Source organism: Heliconius melpomene, chromosome 15 (assembly GCF_056956725.1).
Source record: "Heliconius melpomene rosina isolate 202511_hmr_F chromosome 15, ASM5695672v1, whole genome shotgun sequence".
NCBI lineage: Eukaryota > Metazoa > Arthropoda > Insecta > Lepidoptera > Nymphalidae > Heliconius > Heliconius melpomene.
Genome location: NC_140403.1, coordinates 7505892 through 7524648, shown reverse-complemented (window position 1 = coordinate 7524648; position 18757 = coordinate 7505892). Strand labels below are relative to the sequence as shown.

At 33.0% G+C, this 18757-nt stretch overlaps 2 protein-coding genes and 4 pseudogenes across 4 annotated transcripts; 1 reads left to right on the top strand and 5 right to left on the bottom strand.

Moving 5' to 3' along the window:
- Positions 1 to 3675: 3675 nt before the first annotated feature.
- LOC146531570 (prostaglandin reductase 1-like) lies at positions 3676 to 6724 on the bottom strand. Its single transcript, XM_085198330.1, has 2 exons — positions 6597 to 6724; positions 3676 to 5039 (listed from the first exon to the last, which is right to left on the bottom strand). Exon 2 carries the CDS (start codon positions 5015 to 5017, stop codon positions 4001 to 4003), a length of 1017 nt encoding a protein of 338 aa, XP_085054456.1. The 5' UTR covers positions 5018 to 5039; positions 6597 to 6724; the 3' UTR covers positions 3676 to 4000.
- A 354-nt stretch (positions 6725 to 7078) lies between these two features.
- On the bottom strand, positions 7079 to 8634 carry LOC146531569 (prostaglandin reductase 1 pseudogene; annotated as a pseudogene). Its single transcript, XR_014878799.1, has 2 exons — positions 8584 to 8634; positions 7079 to 8284 (listed from the first exon to the last, which is right to left on the bottom strand). The product of XR_014878799.1 is annotated as a prostaglandin reductase 1 pseudogene (transcript).
- Positions 8635 to 10438: 1804 nt separating this feature from the next.
- Positions 10439 to 14527, top strand: LOC146531567 (uncharacterized). 2 transcript variants are annotated; one of them, XM_085198333.1, is made up of 5 exons: positions 10439 to 10578; positions 11349 to 11629; positions 11929 to 12008; positions 13700 to 13862; positions 14220 to 14527. In XM_085198333.1, the coding sequence occupies exons 1-5, from the start codon at positions 10547 to 10549 to the stop codon at positions 14375 to 14377; spliced, it is 714 nt and encodes a 237-aa protein (XP_085054459.1). In that variant the 5' UTR covers positions 10439 to 10546; the 3' UTR covers positions 14378 to 14527. The 2 variants fall into 2 exon arrangements, with proteins under 2 accessions (XP_085054459.1, XP_085054458.1); XM_085198332.1 differs by lacking the exon at positions 10439 to 10578 and having other exon boundaries at positions 11286 to 11629.
- LOC146531568 (prostaglandin reductase 1 pseudogene) lies at positions 12071 to 13156 on the bottom strand (annotated as a pseudogene).
- Positions 14528 to 14607: 80 nt separating the features above from the next.
- On the bottom strand, positions 14608 to 15616 carry LOC146531566 (prostaglandin reductase 1 pseudogene; annotated as a pseudogene).
- A 1570-nt stretch (positions 15617 to 17186) lies between these two features.
- On the bottom strand, positions 17187 to 18395 carry LOC146531565 (prostaglandin reductase 1 pseudogene; annotated as a pseudogene).
- Between the last annotated feature and the right edge of the window lie 362 nt (positions 18396 to 18757).

The following is an 18757-nucleotide window of genomic DNA, read 5'->3' as shown; positions in this document are numbered from 1 at the left end:
AATTTATGTTAGCAAGGCACAATAATTTCTAATGCAAAACTTATTAAAATCTTAGGGTTTCATTTTCGTAGTTTCCATAATGATATTCAATAACTTATATTTATAAAAAAATCGTAACTCATTTATGTCTGTACATGAAAGATATATTAGAAAAATTGTTATTTCCCCAATAACATTACACACAATAAACATTAATTCTATACATGTTTATCCTCTAAATAATGTCTTTAGAATATGTAATTAATCCAGTTGATTAAATAAATAATTGTGTTGTTTAAGCAGGTGAAGATGCGACAGGGTCGTTAATGTAAAATTTTGATATAAAGTCAAAGTCAAATAAATTTATTCAAAATAAAAAGTTACAAGTTTCATTTTTTGAGCGTCAAATAATCTACCACCAGTTCACTAAAGTCAGTGCCTCAGACCTGAGAAGAATCGGCGCAAGAAATTCAGCGGGCCATTTTTTTTTTTTTTCAATTTCTATCCATTTACGATCAGCCAATAAGCTATAATTAAATTTTATATATATCTGGATAGACTTTTAGAGATGAACCCATCCTGTGATGCGTCATCTCATTCCACAGTTATGCTTCTTTAAATTGAAGCAAGTCTGGATCGCCCATTTTTTTTTTTTTAAAAAAAACAATTATACACATTTTAACGTGCTTGACAATGATATTTTGAAACAGACTGGAGCGCGCATTTCATTCCCAAAGCGTGTCATCATTCATTTGATCATTAATTTGGTAATAACCTTTAGATATATAAATACTATCCGTCCGCCAGCGGGTCCGCCAGCGGGTTCGCCCGCTTGAACTACATGATTATTCATTTAATAAACAGAATTGACGGACAGTCAGACAAAATATTTTTACTGTTTTAGCCGACTTCAAAAAGAAGGAGGTTATCATTTCGACTGTATTTTTTTTATGTTTGCATTATATATAAAAATACATTTATCTCTATATAATACTGTATTCAGTAACATTAAGCATTAGTATATAAAATCGATTTCGTAGTTTTAATTTTACTTTTATTTTCGAACATTCGTCAATTTGAATGAATCTACTAATTCACTACAACGTAAACAGATCTATCTACTGATTAAGTAACGGACCTTGATAAGTATATATTCATATCCTCATAGAGACCGATGTGATCAATTTTTATTGCATTTATGTCAAGATAAAAATACTTTTGTATTTATATAGCAATTTTAGGGCTCGCCCACCGAGGGATCCGTACAAAAATTGGGTCTCTGAGCTTTTTTCTGAAATTCATGCACAAAAATATAATTGCAAATAAATACACTAGCATTCGGAAAGTAAGGTGATTAAAGTGCCAATATGAAACTTTACTTCCCATTCCCACATTACAATATTGGAATGGGAGAAAAATCAAATTATTTAATATTATTTAGCTTTTATTGACCCCACAATACTCTCTCCGGGCTGAATCTTATAGTGAACTAGCGGCCCGCTCGTGGCTTCGCCTGCGTAACTACTTTATTATTAATTTCTGTCTCCATGAGCACCTATGTCCTATAAGTAACTCCTATGCAAAATTTGAGATTCCTAGCACATGTAGTTTCTGAGATTTCGTGATGAGTGAGTGACCTTTCGATTTTATATATGGACAGTTTTTTTTGAAAGTGGTGTAAGTCCATTTTTTAAGAAAAATGAGCTATCACGTTATTCATGCTTAATTTAATGTATTTTTTTTATATAACTAGTCCGTGTTTAATTTCTCAAAAAAATCCCATGTTTTGTACAACTTAAAATCAGTCGGTAAATGAAATTGCATAATCATCGATTATGAAAGTGGTGTAAGTCCAATTGACAGAGGTAGGTGGCATAGCAGATGGATGCCGATCTGTTTTTTTTTATTTTTCATTATATGCTATGCATAGCTGTGTCCCGCGGTTTCACGCGCGGACGATGCATTGTTTCCCCTCTGTGTTTCCACTACTCGTAAGTTAAAAGTTAGATATTGAAAAAATAGAGAAATGTAAGACATAACCTGTGAGAAGAAAATAAATACGACAAGGCTGTATGACTCCATATTTTGGCGAATTAAAAAAACAATAAAAACAACAGTATTGCCATGTTTTTGCAGAAAAATCCGCAATCTTATTACGATTTTTCTAATTTTATGTTATTTAGGAGTTGAATTTTGAAATAAAATATAGCCTATATACTATTCCAATTCATACTCTAGCTCTACTAAATTTGAAACCGACCTATTACGTTCTTTTCGCGATACCTTTACCCAAAAAAAAACTTACAAACTTTCAGACTTATAATATTTTTATAGGATTAAGTGTGATATTACGTGACAAATGCCAAAATGCCAGACCTATTATTAACGAAAAATATAAAGACATGAAGCAGCTACTATCCTATATACCTCCGGTGCATCATGCATATTTTGAAACACTACCACATGCAGAGAATAAGTAAATTTTTGTAATGACAATGTAATTTACGTCTAAAATAAAATTTTATGTGTTGTTATGCGTATTTGTAAACAAAATTATATTAAAATGAAGTATATTTTTGGCGATATTTGATTTTTCAAAATTGAAATTAAACGATTTTCACAATTGTCTAATTTTGAAAGTGGTGTAAGTCCATTTACAGCACATAAATATGTGTTATCGTAGTCTAATTAGCCAAAAACAAATTTATATAAACAAATTAAACGATGATAAAACAATAGAAACAATGCCAGACCTCATATGATTTGCCTATATTTTTAAATCAACAAATATGCTAACCTTTAATTTTCTCGAAACAAAAGAAAATGGACTTACACCACTCTCAAAATAAACGGTCCATATATAGAATACAGAGTGATTTAATATTAATTCCTATTGTCACTTTTATGAGTTACCAGTATTTTTTATAGCAAATACACGTTGGGCAACCGTTGCTTGAATACTTATTTAGAAAACATATAATAATTTTTCAACGTAGCGGGATGAAAAGATTTAAAAATGTCAAAATCTTTTGCTTTGTTGGCATTTCATTATTTATTACAGTATAGCTGGACTATTACGGTTTTACATTAAGTGAGCCTATTTTCAAAATTGAATGTACCCAGCACGGGTTTAATAGCTTTACGTAGTATACCAATAAGAGGGAAGACAGAGGAAAATCAGTGTTAAGACACTCCCTTTTTCCACTGAATTCTAGAGGCAAAGCGCGTTTGAGTGTTGAATGGCAGAACTCAACGCCGCGCTTTGCTTCTTAACAGAGCGAGAAAATGAAAATATTTTTTCTAGCTTGTTTTCCACAGCGATTTTATAAACAGTAAAAATTGTTGAAAGGCGGACCTTAAATAAAATATATTTTGTCTGCATCTAAAGGTCAGTCCTGACGCAGGAAATAAATTATTATTTTTTAATATTTTCATTTCTTCGTTCTGGCACCAAAGCAAAAGCCCGGCGTTGAGTTCCGCTATTCAACACACAATGCCTCGAAAATTTCGGGAAAAGTGGGAAAGGGAGTTTAATTTTTATACTTAAATTATATTTAAATTAAAATTGAAGTTTTTTTCGTAATACGTTATCTACAGAATAATATTACAAATATCAAGTATCAACATAAATCGTATTTTTTAATATTAAAATCGTTTTGGAAATTATAATAATGTAGCCAAAAGTAATAAAAAACATAATATTAGTAATCATTATATTTATTATATTATTAATAGTTGTCAGTCAATTCTGTTCTGTAAATTAATAATCGTGTATTTCCAGCGGGCGAAGCCGCTAATAATATTATAAATGTGAATGTACAGCATAAATCATCTGTTGTTTACAAACACTATTACTATATAAGTATATATACTTTTATTATACAAAAGAATAAATTTTACATTTTCCAATATAAATTGCTTTAAAAAAATACATTTATTATATTAATTGATCCATTATCCTTGACTTTATATAATTAATAAAATAAAATGTTATTCAATAGATACATAACAACTTTATTTATCATATTTTAACTATGGCTTTACCGGTGTTCTTCCCATCTAACATACCAACGAAAGCGTCAAACAAATTATCAAAACCCTCCGTTATATGTTCGTGAGCTTTCAACTGACCACTCTTGATCCAATCTACCATTTGGGAATGTGCTTCATTCAGCCGATCTGTCCAACGCAGCACTAGAAACCCTTCGAACTTTAATTCTTTGAAAACCATTGATGGTTGCAATATCGTTGCTTTAGGCATTTGGGAAGGATCAGCATTATAAGCACTGATACTGCCGCACACGGACACTCGGCCTCTCGAATTCATCTGTCCTATGATAATGCTACTGAGTTCTCCTCCAACGTTATCGAAGTAACAATCGACACCGTTTGGAGCCGCTGCTTTTAAGGCAGCTTCGGCGTTTGCAGTCTTATAGTTGATAGCCTTGTCGAAACCAAGTTCCTTTTCTAACCACTGCACTTTTTCATCAGATCCTGCGAAACCGATGACCTTACAACCTTTGATTTTGGCAATTTGTCCCACGAGAGAGCCTACCGCGCCAGCAGCGCCTGTCACTACCACTGTTTCACCAGCTTTAGGCTGGCAAATTTCTAGGAAACCGAAATAAGCGCTAGCTCCTGGCATTCCTACGGCACCCACACTAAGGGATTCAGGTAATCCCTTTAACTCAGGTAAATTATAAATAGTTCCTTTTGGTACACTGTTTGTACATATATCACTATCATTTATCACAGAGTAATCGCACCAACCATTATGAGTAATTACTTTGGCACCAACAGGATACTTTGGGTTTTTTGATTCTTGAACTTCTGCAACTTGGAAGCTGAACTGGTCATAGGGCACCTTGTTACTTCTGTTATAAGCCCGTAAGTAAGGATCAAGGCTGACCCACAATGTTTTTAATAATATTTCTCCATCTTTCAGAGGAGGTAGATCATATTCTACTATCTCGTAGTCAGATCGTTTGGGAGGTCCATTGAAATAGTTCTTGACAACATATTTTCGTGCTTTCACCATCTTGATGGTATTGCAAAAAATTCTGCAATAATGTAAAAGTATTATAATTTACACGGTAAATATAGCTTATGGTTTACTGATAATATAATGATTGATAGACTATCAATCATTCTGAAAAATCTGATAACTATACATTTGTGGTTAAATTTTAAAAATAATAGCCTTAAATGACAAAAGAACGTATATTTCGACACTGTAAAGGGAATCGAAACGAATAGGGTACTTCTGAATAACCTAGAATTATAAAATTTAGCAGCTAGCATCCACAGGTATTACTAGTTCAGGAAAAAATCTGAATATTATACATTTGCTGTTAAATCCTAAAAAATAATAGTCTTAAGTGGCAAAGACAAAATTGGTATTAAAGCCGCTAGTTCAAGGGAGGTACCAGATCAAATGGATCAAAAGGCAAAGATAAGCCTGAATTTTAGAAAAAAACTCGAATTTTTTTGTGCGGAATCGTCGGTGGGCGATCTTTACTCGCGGTTGATCGAATTTTTAATCTCACGACCATGACATATATACAATCTTGATAACATGACGATATATCTATCTATACAGGCTTATTTTTTTTTCAATTTCGTGTAACATGAAAAATATGCGGTAAAACGATGATATTTCCAAGTCTATTTTTAACATTTATTGAAAGAGCTAACTTTATAATTTGGCGATAGTGAAATCCAGCTGTTTCATGATATTTTTTCAGCTTCTCGCTGTAACCCGCATGTTGCATAGTAGGCAGAAGCAGCCTAGTGTGAAAACTCTCCACTTCCTACTTTCCGCTGATTTCTCCAAACAGCACATTGAGCAGCGGAACTCAACGCCAGGCTTTCACTTGGACAGCTGAGTGAAGAAATAAAAACATTAAATATTTCAATTCTTCGGATGGAGATAGAACCTCACGCAAGTCGCATGGTTATGATTGGCCTCGAAGTAATGTTATAATTTATTCTAAAAATAGTTGCGCATAGTTAATAACGTCATTATAATTATACCCTTGCAAAGATAGGTATTATTTTAGAATAATACGCAAATAGTTGTTTATGCAATTTATGGAATTATATTCTACATGAAGATTAAATCTAGACATTAAATAAATATAACTTTTCACAAAAAACAACCGACTTCAACTGGATCCCATTATCAGAACCTTCACAATAAAAAAGGAATAACCTAAATCGGTTGGCGTGATGTTGGCTGTTCGTCCATTTTTCGCGCACATTCTTAATGATAATAAAAGACTTGATGATTTTCTCATAGATAATATTTTCATAAATGGGCTATGGGAACACACGGCTTTAAATCGGTTCACTCAGTCAAAAGTTCTGAGGTAATAAACATTTAAAAAATACAGTTGAACTGACAATCCTCATTTAGAGAAGTTAGTAAAAATTTATATTAATTTTAGATTGTATGACAAAACATACAGACAAATACGTTGCTTACGAGACACAATTAATAATCCTCACACAGTTAATACCACGAGTCCATAATGAAATTTCGAGCTGGCTACAGAAATACAACAATCAAATAAATAATTATTTAATAATATTTTTATAAAGACAATTCGTCAACTTACCTCGACGTTTCCACGTACACTAGAGTCTAGAGTCGTTCTGCTCAGACTTTTTAAAATTCATTTGGCTATATTATACGGTAAACTCACACAGTATATTTCTAAGCTATGGAGGCTTCTAGTAATCTATATATATAAAAGGACATGTTCCCACTAAGGTAAGATGCACGCATAGCCGTAACCGAGAAACGTGAAATTTGGTCAGATTTTTATTTTTGTATTGTGGACACCCATCAATAAGGGATTTTGAAAAATTTGAAATAGGGCTGAAAGATTACGTGGATTTTTTTAAATTGGTATCGATTTTTATAAAATTTGAAATTCAGATTCATAGAAATATTTAATTGAACTCGTGATACACGGTTTTTTAAGAATTCACCCCTTAAATTGAAAATAATTTCATAAATATTTAATAAATATTCGTATAGTTCAAGCGGTCCAAGGGTTGCATTAATTTCTTAAATAAATTTAATGATACATCAAAGTTTTAGTATGAGTAATTTAATAAGTATATATAAATAGCTTTATTAAATAAGTTGAAAACTTTAAAACAAAAGATGCTTTTAGGTTTTCTTTTCAATATCACAATTTTAATCTCAGTTTAATTGTATCTAACGCCATGATTTGTCATATTTCATGTTGTATATTTTTCTTAAATTTTAACCACAGCTTTTCCAGCATTTTCTCCTACTAACATGCCAACGAAGGCATCAAAAATCTTATCGAATCCCTCCGTGACATGTTCAGGTGACTTTAGTTGACCACTCTTCATCCATTCTACTAAGTGATCGAATGCTTCTGGCCATTGATGAAACCAACGCGTCGCGATGAAGCCTTCAATCTTTAACTGATTGCCAATAACAGATGGTTGCAATATCGTTGCTTTTGGCATTTCAGAAGGATCATCATTATAAGAGCTGATACAGCCGCACACTGACACTCGGCCTCTCGAATTCATCTGTCCTATAATAATGCTACTAAGTTCTCCTCCAACGTTGTCGAAGTAACAATCGACACCGTCCGGAGCAGCAGCTTTTAAGGCAACATGGGCGTCTGCGGTCTTATAGTTGATAGCCTTGTCGAAACCAAGTTCCTTTTCTAACCATTGCACTTTTTCATCAGATCCTGCAAAACCGATGACCTTACAACCTTTGATTTTGGCAATTTGTCCCACGAGAGAGCCTACTGCCCCAGCAGCACCTGTTACTACTACTGTTTCACCAGCTTTAGGCTGGCAAAGTTCTAGGAAACCGAAATAAGCGGTAGCTCCGGGCATCCCTACAGCACCGACACCAAGGGATTCTGGTAAGCCCTTCATATTAGGTAGCTTATAAATAACGTCTGTTGGTATATCATCTGTGGGATCGTCTTTAGCGTCTCGCGAAATTGAGTAGTCACACCAACCATTATGTGTTACAACTTTAGTGCCAACTGGATAGTTAGCGTCTTTACTTTCTTGAACTACTGCAACTTGAAAACCATACTGATCGTAGGGAACATCGCCAAAATTACTATGTGCCCGCAGGTAGGGATCCACACTGACCCATTCTGTCTTTAACAAAATGTCTCCATCTTTTAAAGGAGGTAGATTACATTCTTCTATTTCATAGTCGGTACGTTTAGGCAATCCATCAAAATATTTTTTGACGACGTATTTTCGTGCTAATACCATTTTCTTTTAGTGATTTATCCTGTAAATAAAAATCGTATTATTATTATCACGTTTTTTATTTGTATTGAGTTTCAAATAAGTAATTTTATTTTTTTATTACTAGTCAAATCGTATAATTACAATTATCACTATAAAACTCAAAACCGGTAGTATAATTATTATTTTAGAAAATATCGTATTTTTAAGTATTTCTTAATTAAATATTTAACTATTAATTGAGTTAAATTTTATATAAGCACGTATAACAAATTTTAAAATTTAATGTCTAACATAGTTTAGGAATGTAGTTTAGGAGATATGCTTGTAAAATCAACTTACTTTGTCGACGTTCAAAAGAATACTAGGCGGTCTGGGCCTGCCGTAGGTGAATCACTAATGCCATACATATGTGGGGGCAATCATATATAACGCGATTATCTCAATAACAAAAATGACTTGCCCATTTTTTCATAGTAATAGTGATTTTCATTTTTTTCATATTAATATAATATCAGTAGATACCTGCTCTTAGTAGTTTAACTCTTACATATTAGAATGATATTGAAAATTGATTAAGTAATTGTCCATTAAATATTATTAATGGTTAAGTTTTTACAATATTTATTTTAGGTTACAGCTGTCATAGCGGGGGAAAATAAGAAAAAGTGTTATTATTTTTTATTTTTTTTAGCTTCACCTTTTATCCTGTTATATATAGTTGTATGTCAAGACATTTCGTGTGTCACTTAGATAAGGGAATTCCCCTCTCCCAATAGGAAAGAAAATAATTTAATCTAAAGAGTATAGAATCCACGACCATTGCGGTTACAATCAAATGCTGCCCCACTGCGCCATTATGGGTTAATCTATATATATAAAAGGACTTGTCCTCACTGACTGAGGTAAGACGCACGCACAGCCGTAACCGCTAATGGTAGAAACGTGAAATTTGGACAGATGTTTACTTTTGTAATCTGGACATCGACTAAGAAGGGATTTTGAAAAATTTTAACCTTAAAGGGGCGAAATAGGGTTTGAAAGTTAGTATGGAAAAAAATTTAAATCGGCACCGATTGTTATAAAATTTGAAATTCAGACTCTTAAAAGTATTTAATTGAACACGTATTTCATGGTTTTCTAGAATTCTTTCCATAAGGGTGCAAATAAGGGGTTGAAAGTTTGTATAGAACTTTTTTTAAATCGGCACCAATTTTTATAAAATTTGAAATTTAGACTCTTAAAAATTATTTATTGGTTATGTGTTTCATGGTTTTCTAGAATTCACCCCCTAAGTGTGCAAATAAGGGGTTGAAAGTTTTTTTTGGAAAAATCTTTAAAACACCACCGATTTTTGTAAAATTTGAAATTTAGACTCTTAAAAATATTTCATTGAACACATGTTTCATGGTTTATTAGAATTCACCCCTAAATACGTAAGCGAAGCTGCGCGCGTCTGCTAGTATTTAATAATAACACTTCCTCGTTATCATATTATTACTGAAGATTGACTTACATTTTATTTCCTTGTTTTCGCAACAAGGTGAAGGTGATGTACGCTATGTTCAGTAATTATTAATTACATGTATAATAATATACTGAAGTTCTCTTATTAGAGCAATGTATAGTATACACCTATGTACTAGTTTATTTTTAGTAATATTTCTGTTCGGTATTCTACGTATATTATGGCTATTAGTATGTTCTTTCTTCTAATAAGAAATCTTCTAATAGAAGAGGCTAACCTAATCGATCGAGAGCGTTCTCTATGATTTACATAGTATATTAAAAGTGATTTATATATTTTTTTAATATAAAAGATTAAATAACAGAGTAAATTAAGATTAAGATAAATAACAAAAGTTAATTAAAGGCAGTGAACGGCGTTCAGTTCGAACGCTAAAGACGTATTGCCTCCAGAATTCGGCGGAAAGTGGGGAACAAAGTGTCTTAACACTAACTTCCCTCTGCCTACCCTGCGTGTGCGGGATACAGCGTGAAGCTGATTATTTTTAAGTAAAGGTTAGAAATATATGGTTAGGCTAGCATCATAGGAGAATAGCATAAACTCTAGGTAATTGATAGTTAGCATGATTAGGCAGTCTTGTTATCGACATTTTTCTAATCGTAGATATCGGTGACTAATACATTGTTTTAGTATAACAATTTAGATTAATTATTATTTAATGATATTATTTGTATAATAATAATTAGTAAAGTATTCGGCTTTGTCTAAGGCATTTCCTTTGGAACATACTGTTTGTATCTCTCAAAAGGGGACCACTTCTGGCCCAAATTCGACATAATGCGTGTTGAGTGGCATAACTCACCGCCAAGGTTTGCATGACAGAGATGTGAAATAAATTAAATAAATCATTAGTCATAGTTTGAGGTCGACGTAGCCCAGCGGCACAACAATGTGATTATGACGTGAGGGTTATGGGTTCAATTTCCATTCGGAGGTGTGAGTTATTATTTGATAATTTCTTCGTTCTGGTGGCTAGATAAACCGCGGCGTTGAGCTTCGCTACTCAAGACGCAATGCCTCGAGAATTCGGCGGAAAATGGGATACGGAAGTGTGTTAACATTATTTTCCCGGGTTTCTTACTTTGCGCGGGATACAGCGTGCATTATCTTAACAGAAACCAAGTAGAGTTTACAGAGTGCTAATATATATAAACTAGCGGCCCGCCCGCGGCTTCGCCTGCGTGAACTACGTTATTATTAACGTCCTATAAGTAACGTCCATGCAAAATTTGAGACTCCTAGCACTTGTAGTTTCTGAGATTTCATGATGAGTGAGTGACCTTTCCATTTTATATATATAGATAGATAAATATAAATTATTATTATCTTATAAACTTTTAGAATTTAGTAATAAAGACCTAAACAGATACGAATAAAATATTATGGAAAAAAAAAGTTACTACGTCAAAAAAAATCTTTCAGTTATAAGTATATAAATGTCAAAATTAAGTCAAATTTTATGTAATCATTTTTTGTTATATATATATTTATACAAATAAATTTAACCTATTCTTCTCAGTTTTTAAGATATGGCTAGCGGCGACAGGTCTTACGTACCGAAGCACTTGACATTTTCCAGGTCTAGTGCACCTGTAGTAGGAGCTCTGCTAGATTATGTATACACCAGTATTGAATATATCTTACATAAATCATTTATTCGTGGAGAGCAACTTAGACCTGTAGCTTCAAAGAAAGCATTATCAGGCTCTTTCATGGCAGTAGTTTGCTTTCTATTGGGTTTCATATCCAATATAAAGTTGGAAGTGGTGACGTTCGACCAGGAACCCTTGCCACTGGACTTACATTTTATGATAATGAGTAAAGATGAAACACTCTACATCGACGATATTGATGTTTCAAGTGAGTTTTTTTTATTTTATGAGCTGGTTGTGGGTTCGATCCCCACTAGAGGAAGTGAAATATTTACTTACATTTATATTTCCATTTCGTCGCTCCGGTGTCGAGGCAAAGTGCGGCGTTAAGTTCTGCTACTCGACACACAATGCCTCCAGAATTCGGCAGAAGGCTAGCTTAGGCTCTGCCTACCCTGCTGTGTGCGGGATACAGCGTGAAGCTGATTTATTTGATATATTTTTATTTCTCTTTCATAAAGGATTTTTGTTGAGACAATTTTTTTATATTGTTCTTACTTTTTTTAGGGGTAATGTGGTGCATTGAAGCATCTGATGCTCTTGTTATTTTTATCAGCAGTTTACTCATTTGGAATACTTCTAATGTGGTAAATATTTATTTAAAATGTTTATTTTTAATTTTGATAATTTAATAATTTCTTACAATAATACAAATGCTTATCATAATATTGAGGTTAAAGTTTAGAATTTATTAGTAAATGAACAATTAAATTTTAACACAGGCTTTTCCAATATTTTCTCCTGCTAACATGCCTACGAAAGCATCAAATATTTTATCAAATCCTACAGTAACATGTCGTTTGCATTTAATTTGCCCACTTTTGATCCATTTAATAATATTAGTAAAGGCTTGAGGCCAGGCTTTTTCAGGATCCCAACGAGTCACACTGAAGCCCTCAAATGATAAATTATTTATGACCATCACACCTTGTATCACTATTGCTTTTGGGAATTCATTGAGTTCACTATTATAAGAACTGATACTGCCACACACAGCACCTCTGCCAAATTTATTCATCTGAATTAAAATGATGCTGCTAATTTCACCGCCAACGTTGTCGAAGTAACAATCCACGCCATTTGGAGCGGCTTCTTTGAGCGCCTTTCCAATATCTGCAGTCCTGTAGTTGATAGCTTTATCGAAACCTATTTCTTCTTCCAACCACTTTACCTTAGCATCAGATCCAGTGAAACCTATTACTCTACAACCTTTAATTTTAGCGATCTGCCCAACTATGTAACCTACACCGCCAGCAGCGGCGGTAACAACTACCGTCTCACCGTTTTTAGGCTTGCATATTTCAAGTAAGCCAAGATATGCTGTAGCACCTGGTACTCCGATTTCACAAATTCCCGCCTCTATGGGAAGACCATCTAGTTCTGGTAGTTTATATATAAAGTTGCAGTCTTCTTTAGTCTCTTTAACTATAGCATAATCACACCATCCAGCTTGAGATACGACCCTCGAACCTACTAGATATTTAAGATTTTTACTTTCCAGAACTTTTCCAATTTGGGTCCCCGTTTGGTCATATGGGACAGGAATAAACATATTAGAAACTCGTTGAGCTGGATCGACACTTACCCATTCAGTTTTAACAAGAATTTCACCATCCTTCAAAGGAGGCAATTCGTATTCCACTATTTCATAATCGCTCCTCTTGGGCATTCCTTGAAATTTTTTCTTGACCACATATTTACGTGCTCTAACCATTTTTGGTAATGTATGTATGAATTAATAGCTTAAAATTACTTTTAAAAGTAAAAAGATCTTCGTTAAATATAAAACAAGTTATTACATTTTCGTGAGCTTTTTATGACATAGTAATAAAGAATATAATAATTATTAATGTGTCGTAAAAAGGAGTATAATAAATAATTTATTTATGTGTACATAGGTAAAGTGTTTATTAAAAGTTAATTTGAAGTTCAATAGAAATAATATATACATCCCATTGTTTCCATATTTAACTATTTAAACTCTATTATAGGTATATAAATTTAGTACTTTTTTATTATATATTTCGGGGCATATTTAGACCAAAAACAATAAAGTGAAATCAAAATTATATCAGCTTCACGCTGTCTCCCGCACACTGCAGAGTAGGCAGAGGGAACCTGGTGATAAGACACTTCGTCCCCCACTTTCTATCCAATTCCGGAGGATCTAACCCATAAACCCCCCCAATGCCACGATGCCACGATGTATAAATGTATATATATAAATAGTGTTGGACAAATTTGAGGAAACTTTATTAATTGAAATCTTTTTTTGTAGCGTTCTCCATACAGCGAATATCTTTATTTGCCGTGGCTAGGGGCAACACTAAGAGGGATATTCCTACGTCAGGTGCCTACAACTGGTGCTTTACTGTACACGATGGCCGTTATCAACGGAAACGTCAACCCACTCTTTCTGACAGCGTTCTCTCTGTTATATAGTAAGTGAGAGAGAAAGTGAAAATGTAGAGAAATCATTTAAATATTTGATAATTTTGCTTCTAACGCTCGCACTATATTACATGTAGCTATCAAATTTTGTATTTCTAAATCAGATAAGTCTTGTTTGTGTTTTTCATCAAAAGTCTTGAGGACCATAGATAACATTCATAAAAATATCAGGTTTTTTTTATTTTGGTCCATCTTTTACATTATTTATCTGTACCTTCTTAAAATTTAAAAATTATTATACTATTTACTTAATATGCAAGTATAGATGCTAATAATAATAAATAAGATAATTGATAATAAATTGAGATTTTTAAATTTTGAGAAAATATTTATTTTATTTGTTTTAGTACTTGAAGCTCTTCTTTGGTTGGACATAGCACGCGTAATACAACTCCGCTGGGAAAAGCGAGACCATTTCAACGCGACACGTGACTTGCGTGAGGTAGAGACGTTGTGGAGCAACGATGACGTTCAGAGCGTTGAAGTCAGGAATTATGTTTATTGATATAGTAATAAAAAAACAACAAATGGAATATTTTTTTAATTAATTATTTTTTTAACGGAATATAAAATCATTTCAATAATATATTTAATTTTGTTACTTATGTATTTAAATTTAAAGAAAAAGATACATTGGGTTATTATATAGAAATAGTCTCTAAATTATGATAATCGCTTTAAACAAATAACATAATATTTTCAGTTTATAATTGAATACGAAGAAGTTACAAACATTTAAACTTTTACGACAGCTTTGCCGATATTTTCTCCTGACAACATGCCGACAAATGAATTCAGCATATTATCAAAACCTTTAGTTACGTGGCCTCCACATTTGATCTTGCCGCTTTTAATCCAGTTGATTATTATATTTAAAGCTTCCATTAGTCTTTCTTCCGGTTCAAACCATTCCATCACTTCAAATCCTACCATTTTTAATTGCTTTAACATAATGTAAAATTGAAGGGAAGTAGTCCTGGCTATTTCTGTTGGCAAGTTATTGTAAACGCAGATACAACCGCAAACAGAAACTCTTCCATACATATTCATTTGACTAATGATAGTGGTAGCAATTTCTCCACCGACATTGTCAAAAAAGCAATCAACCCCTAAAGGGGCAGCTTGTCTTAGTTCCCTGTCGATATCAGCAGTTTTATAATTTATAGCTTTATCAAATCCTAGTTCTTTTTCTAACCATGTCACTTTCTCGTCGCTGCCGGCGAATCCGACTACTCTACATCCTTTTATCTTCGCAATTTGCCCAACAATGGAACCGACAGCTCCAGCTGCGCCTGTTACAACGACAGTTTCACCAGGTTTAGGCTTGCAGATGTCTAGAAAGCCAAAGTAAGCTGTAGCGCCCGGCATTCCAGCTGCACCAAGTCCTATTTCTGTGGGAAGTCCCCTCAAGTCCAGCAATTTATATATATGCAGAAAGCGGATTGCTTCATCTAATATTGCGTAATCGGCCCAGCCCACGTGCGATACAACCCGAGAACCTATTGGATATTTAGGGTTTCTCGATTCTTGAACTATGCCAATTTGATAGCTGAATTGGTCATAAGGTACAGTGAATCGGGTATTAAAAGCCCGCAAATAAGGATCTACGCTTATCCACTCAGCTTTGACGAGGACTTCTTTATCTTTTAGCGGTGGTAGCTCGTATTCTACTATGTCAAAGTCATCAGGCTTCGGCATACCCAGAAAATATTTTTTTACAACATATTTTCTCGCTTTTACCATTTTTGTCACACTTGCTAATTGTAAGAATGGAAAAATTATAATGATCGCAATTTTAACATCTGTATTGATAGTTATTCAACTAATTTACAGCACTGTCGCCCATAAAGATTGTCACGAAAACGAAATAAAAGCTAAATAATTATAATATGAAACATGAGTATATTCAAATTATTTTTTTTATTTTTAAAATTAATTATATGTAAAATATTTTTCTTTGTTTGTTATAAAATTTTTGTTTTAAATCTTTTGGGCATTCCTTGAAATTTTTTCTTGACCACATATTTACGTGCTCTAACCATTTTTGGTAATGTATGTATGAATTAATAGCTTAAAATTACTTTTAAAAGTAAAAAGATCTTCGTTAAATATAAAACAAGTTATTACATTTTCGTGAGCTTTTTATGACATAGTAATAAAGAATATAATAATTATTAATGTGTCGTAAAAAGGAGTATAATAAATAATTTATTTATGTGTACATAGGTAAAGTGTTTATTAAAAGTTAATTTGAAGTTCAATAGAAATAATATATACATCCCATTGTTTCCATATTTAACTATTTAAACTCTATTATAGGTATATAAATTTAGTACTTTTTTATTATATATTTCGGGGCATATTTAGACCAAAAACAATAAAGTGAAATCAAAATTATATCAGCTTCACGCTGTCTCCCGCACACTGCAGAGTAGGCAGAGGGAACCTGGTGATAAGACACTTCGTCCCCCACTTTCTATCCAATTCCGGAGGATCTAACCCATAAACCCCCCCAATGCCACGATGCCACGATGTATAAATGTATATATATAAATAGTGTTGGACAAATTTGAGGAAACTTTATTAATTGAAATCTTTTTTTGTAGCGTTCTCCATACAGCGAATATCTTTATTTGCCGTGGCTAGGGGCAACACTAAGAGGGATATTCCTACGTCAGGTGCCTACAACTGGTGCTTTACTGTACACGATGGCCGTTATCAACGGAAACGTCAACCCACTCTTTCTGACAGCGTTCTCTCTGTTATATAGTAAGTGAGAGAGAAAGTGAAAATGTAGAGAAATCATTTAAATATTTGATAATTTTGCTTCTAACGCTCGCACTATATTACATGTAGCTATCAAATTTTGTATTTCTAAATCAGATAAGTCTTGTTTGTGTTTTTCATCAAAAGTCTTGAGGACCATAGATAACATTCATAAAAATATCAGGTTTTTTTTATTTTGGTCCATCTTTTACATTATTTATCTGTACCTTCTTAAAATTTAAAAATTATTATACTATTTACTTAATATGCAAGTATAGATGCTAATAATAATAAATAAGATAATTGATAATAAATTGAGATTTTTAAATTTTGAGAAAATATTTATTTTATTTGTTTTAGTACTTGAAGCTCTTCTTTGGTTGGACATAGCACGCGTAATACAACTCCGCTGGGAAAAGCGAGACCATTTCAACGCGACACGTGACTTGCGTGAGGTAGAGACGTTGTGGAGCAACGATGACGTTCAGAGCGTTGAAGTCAGGAATTATGTTTATTGATATAGTAATAAAAAAACAACAAATGGAATATTTTTTTAATTAATTATTTTTTTAACGGAATATAAAATCATTTCAATAATATATTTAATTTTGTTACTTATGTATTTAAATTTAAAGAAAAAGATACATTGGGTTATTATATAGAAATAGTCTCTAAATTATGATAATCGCTTTAAACAAATAACATAATATTTTCAGTTTATAATTGAATACGAAGAAGTTACAAACATTTAAACTTTTACGACAGCTTTGCCGATATTTTCTCCTGACAACATGCCGACAAATGAATTCAGCATATTATCAAAACCTTTAGTTACGTGGCCTCCACATTTGATCTTGCCGCTTTTAATCCAGTTGATTATTATATTTAAAGCTTCCATTAGTCTTTCTTCCGGTTCAAACCATTCCATCACTTCAAATCCTACCATTTTTAATTGCTTTAACATAATGTAAAATTGAAGGGAAGTAGTCCTGGCTATTTCTGTTGGCAAGTTATTGTAAACGCAGATACAACCGCAAACAGAAACTCTTCCATACATATTCATTTGACTAATGATAGTGGTAGCAATTTCTCCACCGACATTGTCAAAAAAGCAATCAACCCCTAAAGGGGCAGCTTGTCTTAGTTCCCTGTCGATATCAGCAGTTTTATAATTTATAGCTTTATCAAATCCTAGTTCTTTTTCTAACCATGTCACTTTCTCGTCGCTGCCGGCGAATCCGACTACTCTACATCCTTTTATCTTCGCAATTTGCCCAACAATGGAACCGACAGCTCCAGCTGCGCCTGTTACAACGACAGTTTCACCAGGTTTAGGCTTGCAGATGTCTAGAAAGCCAAAGTAAGCTGTAGCGCCCGGCATTCCAGCTGCACCAAGTCCTATTTCTGTGGGAAGTCCCCTCAAGTCCAGCAATTTATATATATGCAGAAAGCGGATTGCTTCATCTAATATTGCGTAATCGGCCCAGCCCACGTGCGATACAACCCGAGAACCTATTGGATATTTAGGGTTTCTCGATTCTTGAACTATGCCAATTTGATAGCTGAATTGGTCATAAGGTACAGTGAATCGGGTATTAAAAGCCCGCAAATAAGGATCTACGCTTATCCACTCAGCTTTGACGAGGACTTCTTTATCTTTTAGCGGTGGTAGCTCGTATTCTACTATGTCAAAGTCATCAGGCTTCGGCATACCCAGAAAATATTTTTTTACAACATATTTTCTCGCTTTTACCATTTTTGTCACACTTGCTAATTGTAAGAATGGAAAAATTATAATGATCGCAATTTTAACATCTGTATTGATAGTTATTCAACTAATTTACAGCACTGTCGCCCATAAAGATTGTCACGAAAACGAAATAAAAGCTAAATAATTATAATATGAAACATGAGTATATTCAAATTATTTTTTTTATTTTTAAAATTAATTATATGTAAAATATTTTTCTTTGTTTGTTATAAAATTTTTGTTTTAAATCTTTTGGGCATTCCTTGAAATTTTTTCTTGACCACATATTTACGTGCTCTAACCATTTTTGGTAATGTATGTATGAATTAATAGCTTAAAATTACTTTTAAAAGTAAAAAGATCTTCGTT

Bases quoted from the DNA above. Each gene is read 5' to 3' on its own strand.
- LOC146531570 (XM_085198330.1), bottom strand. From the start codon at position 5,017: ATGGTGAAAGCACGAAAATATGTTGTCAAGAACTATTTCAATGGACCT.
- LOC146531567 (XM_085198332.1), top strand. From the start codon at position 11,299: ATGGCTAGCGGCGACAGGTCTTACGTACCGAAGCACTTGACATTTTCC. The intron at 12,009-13,699 runs GTAAATATTTAT...CTTTTTTTGTAG, and splicing joins TTTGGAATACTTCTAATGTG to CGTTCTCCATACAGCGAATA. The intron at 13,863-14,219 runs GTAAGTGAGAGA...TATTTGTTTTAG, and splicing joins AGCGTTCTCTCTGTTATATA to TACTTGAAGCTCTTCTTTGG.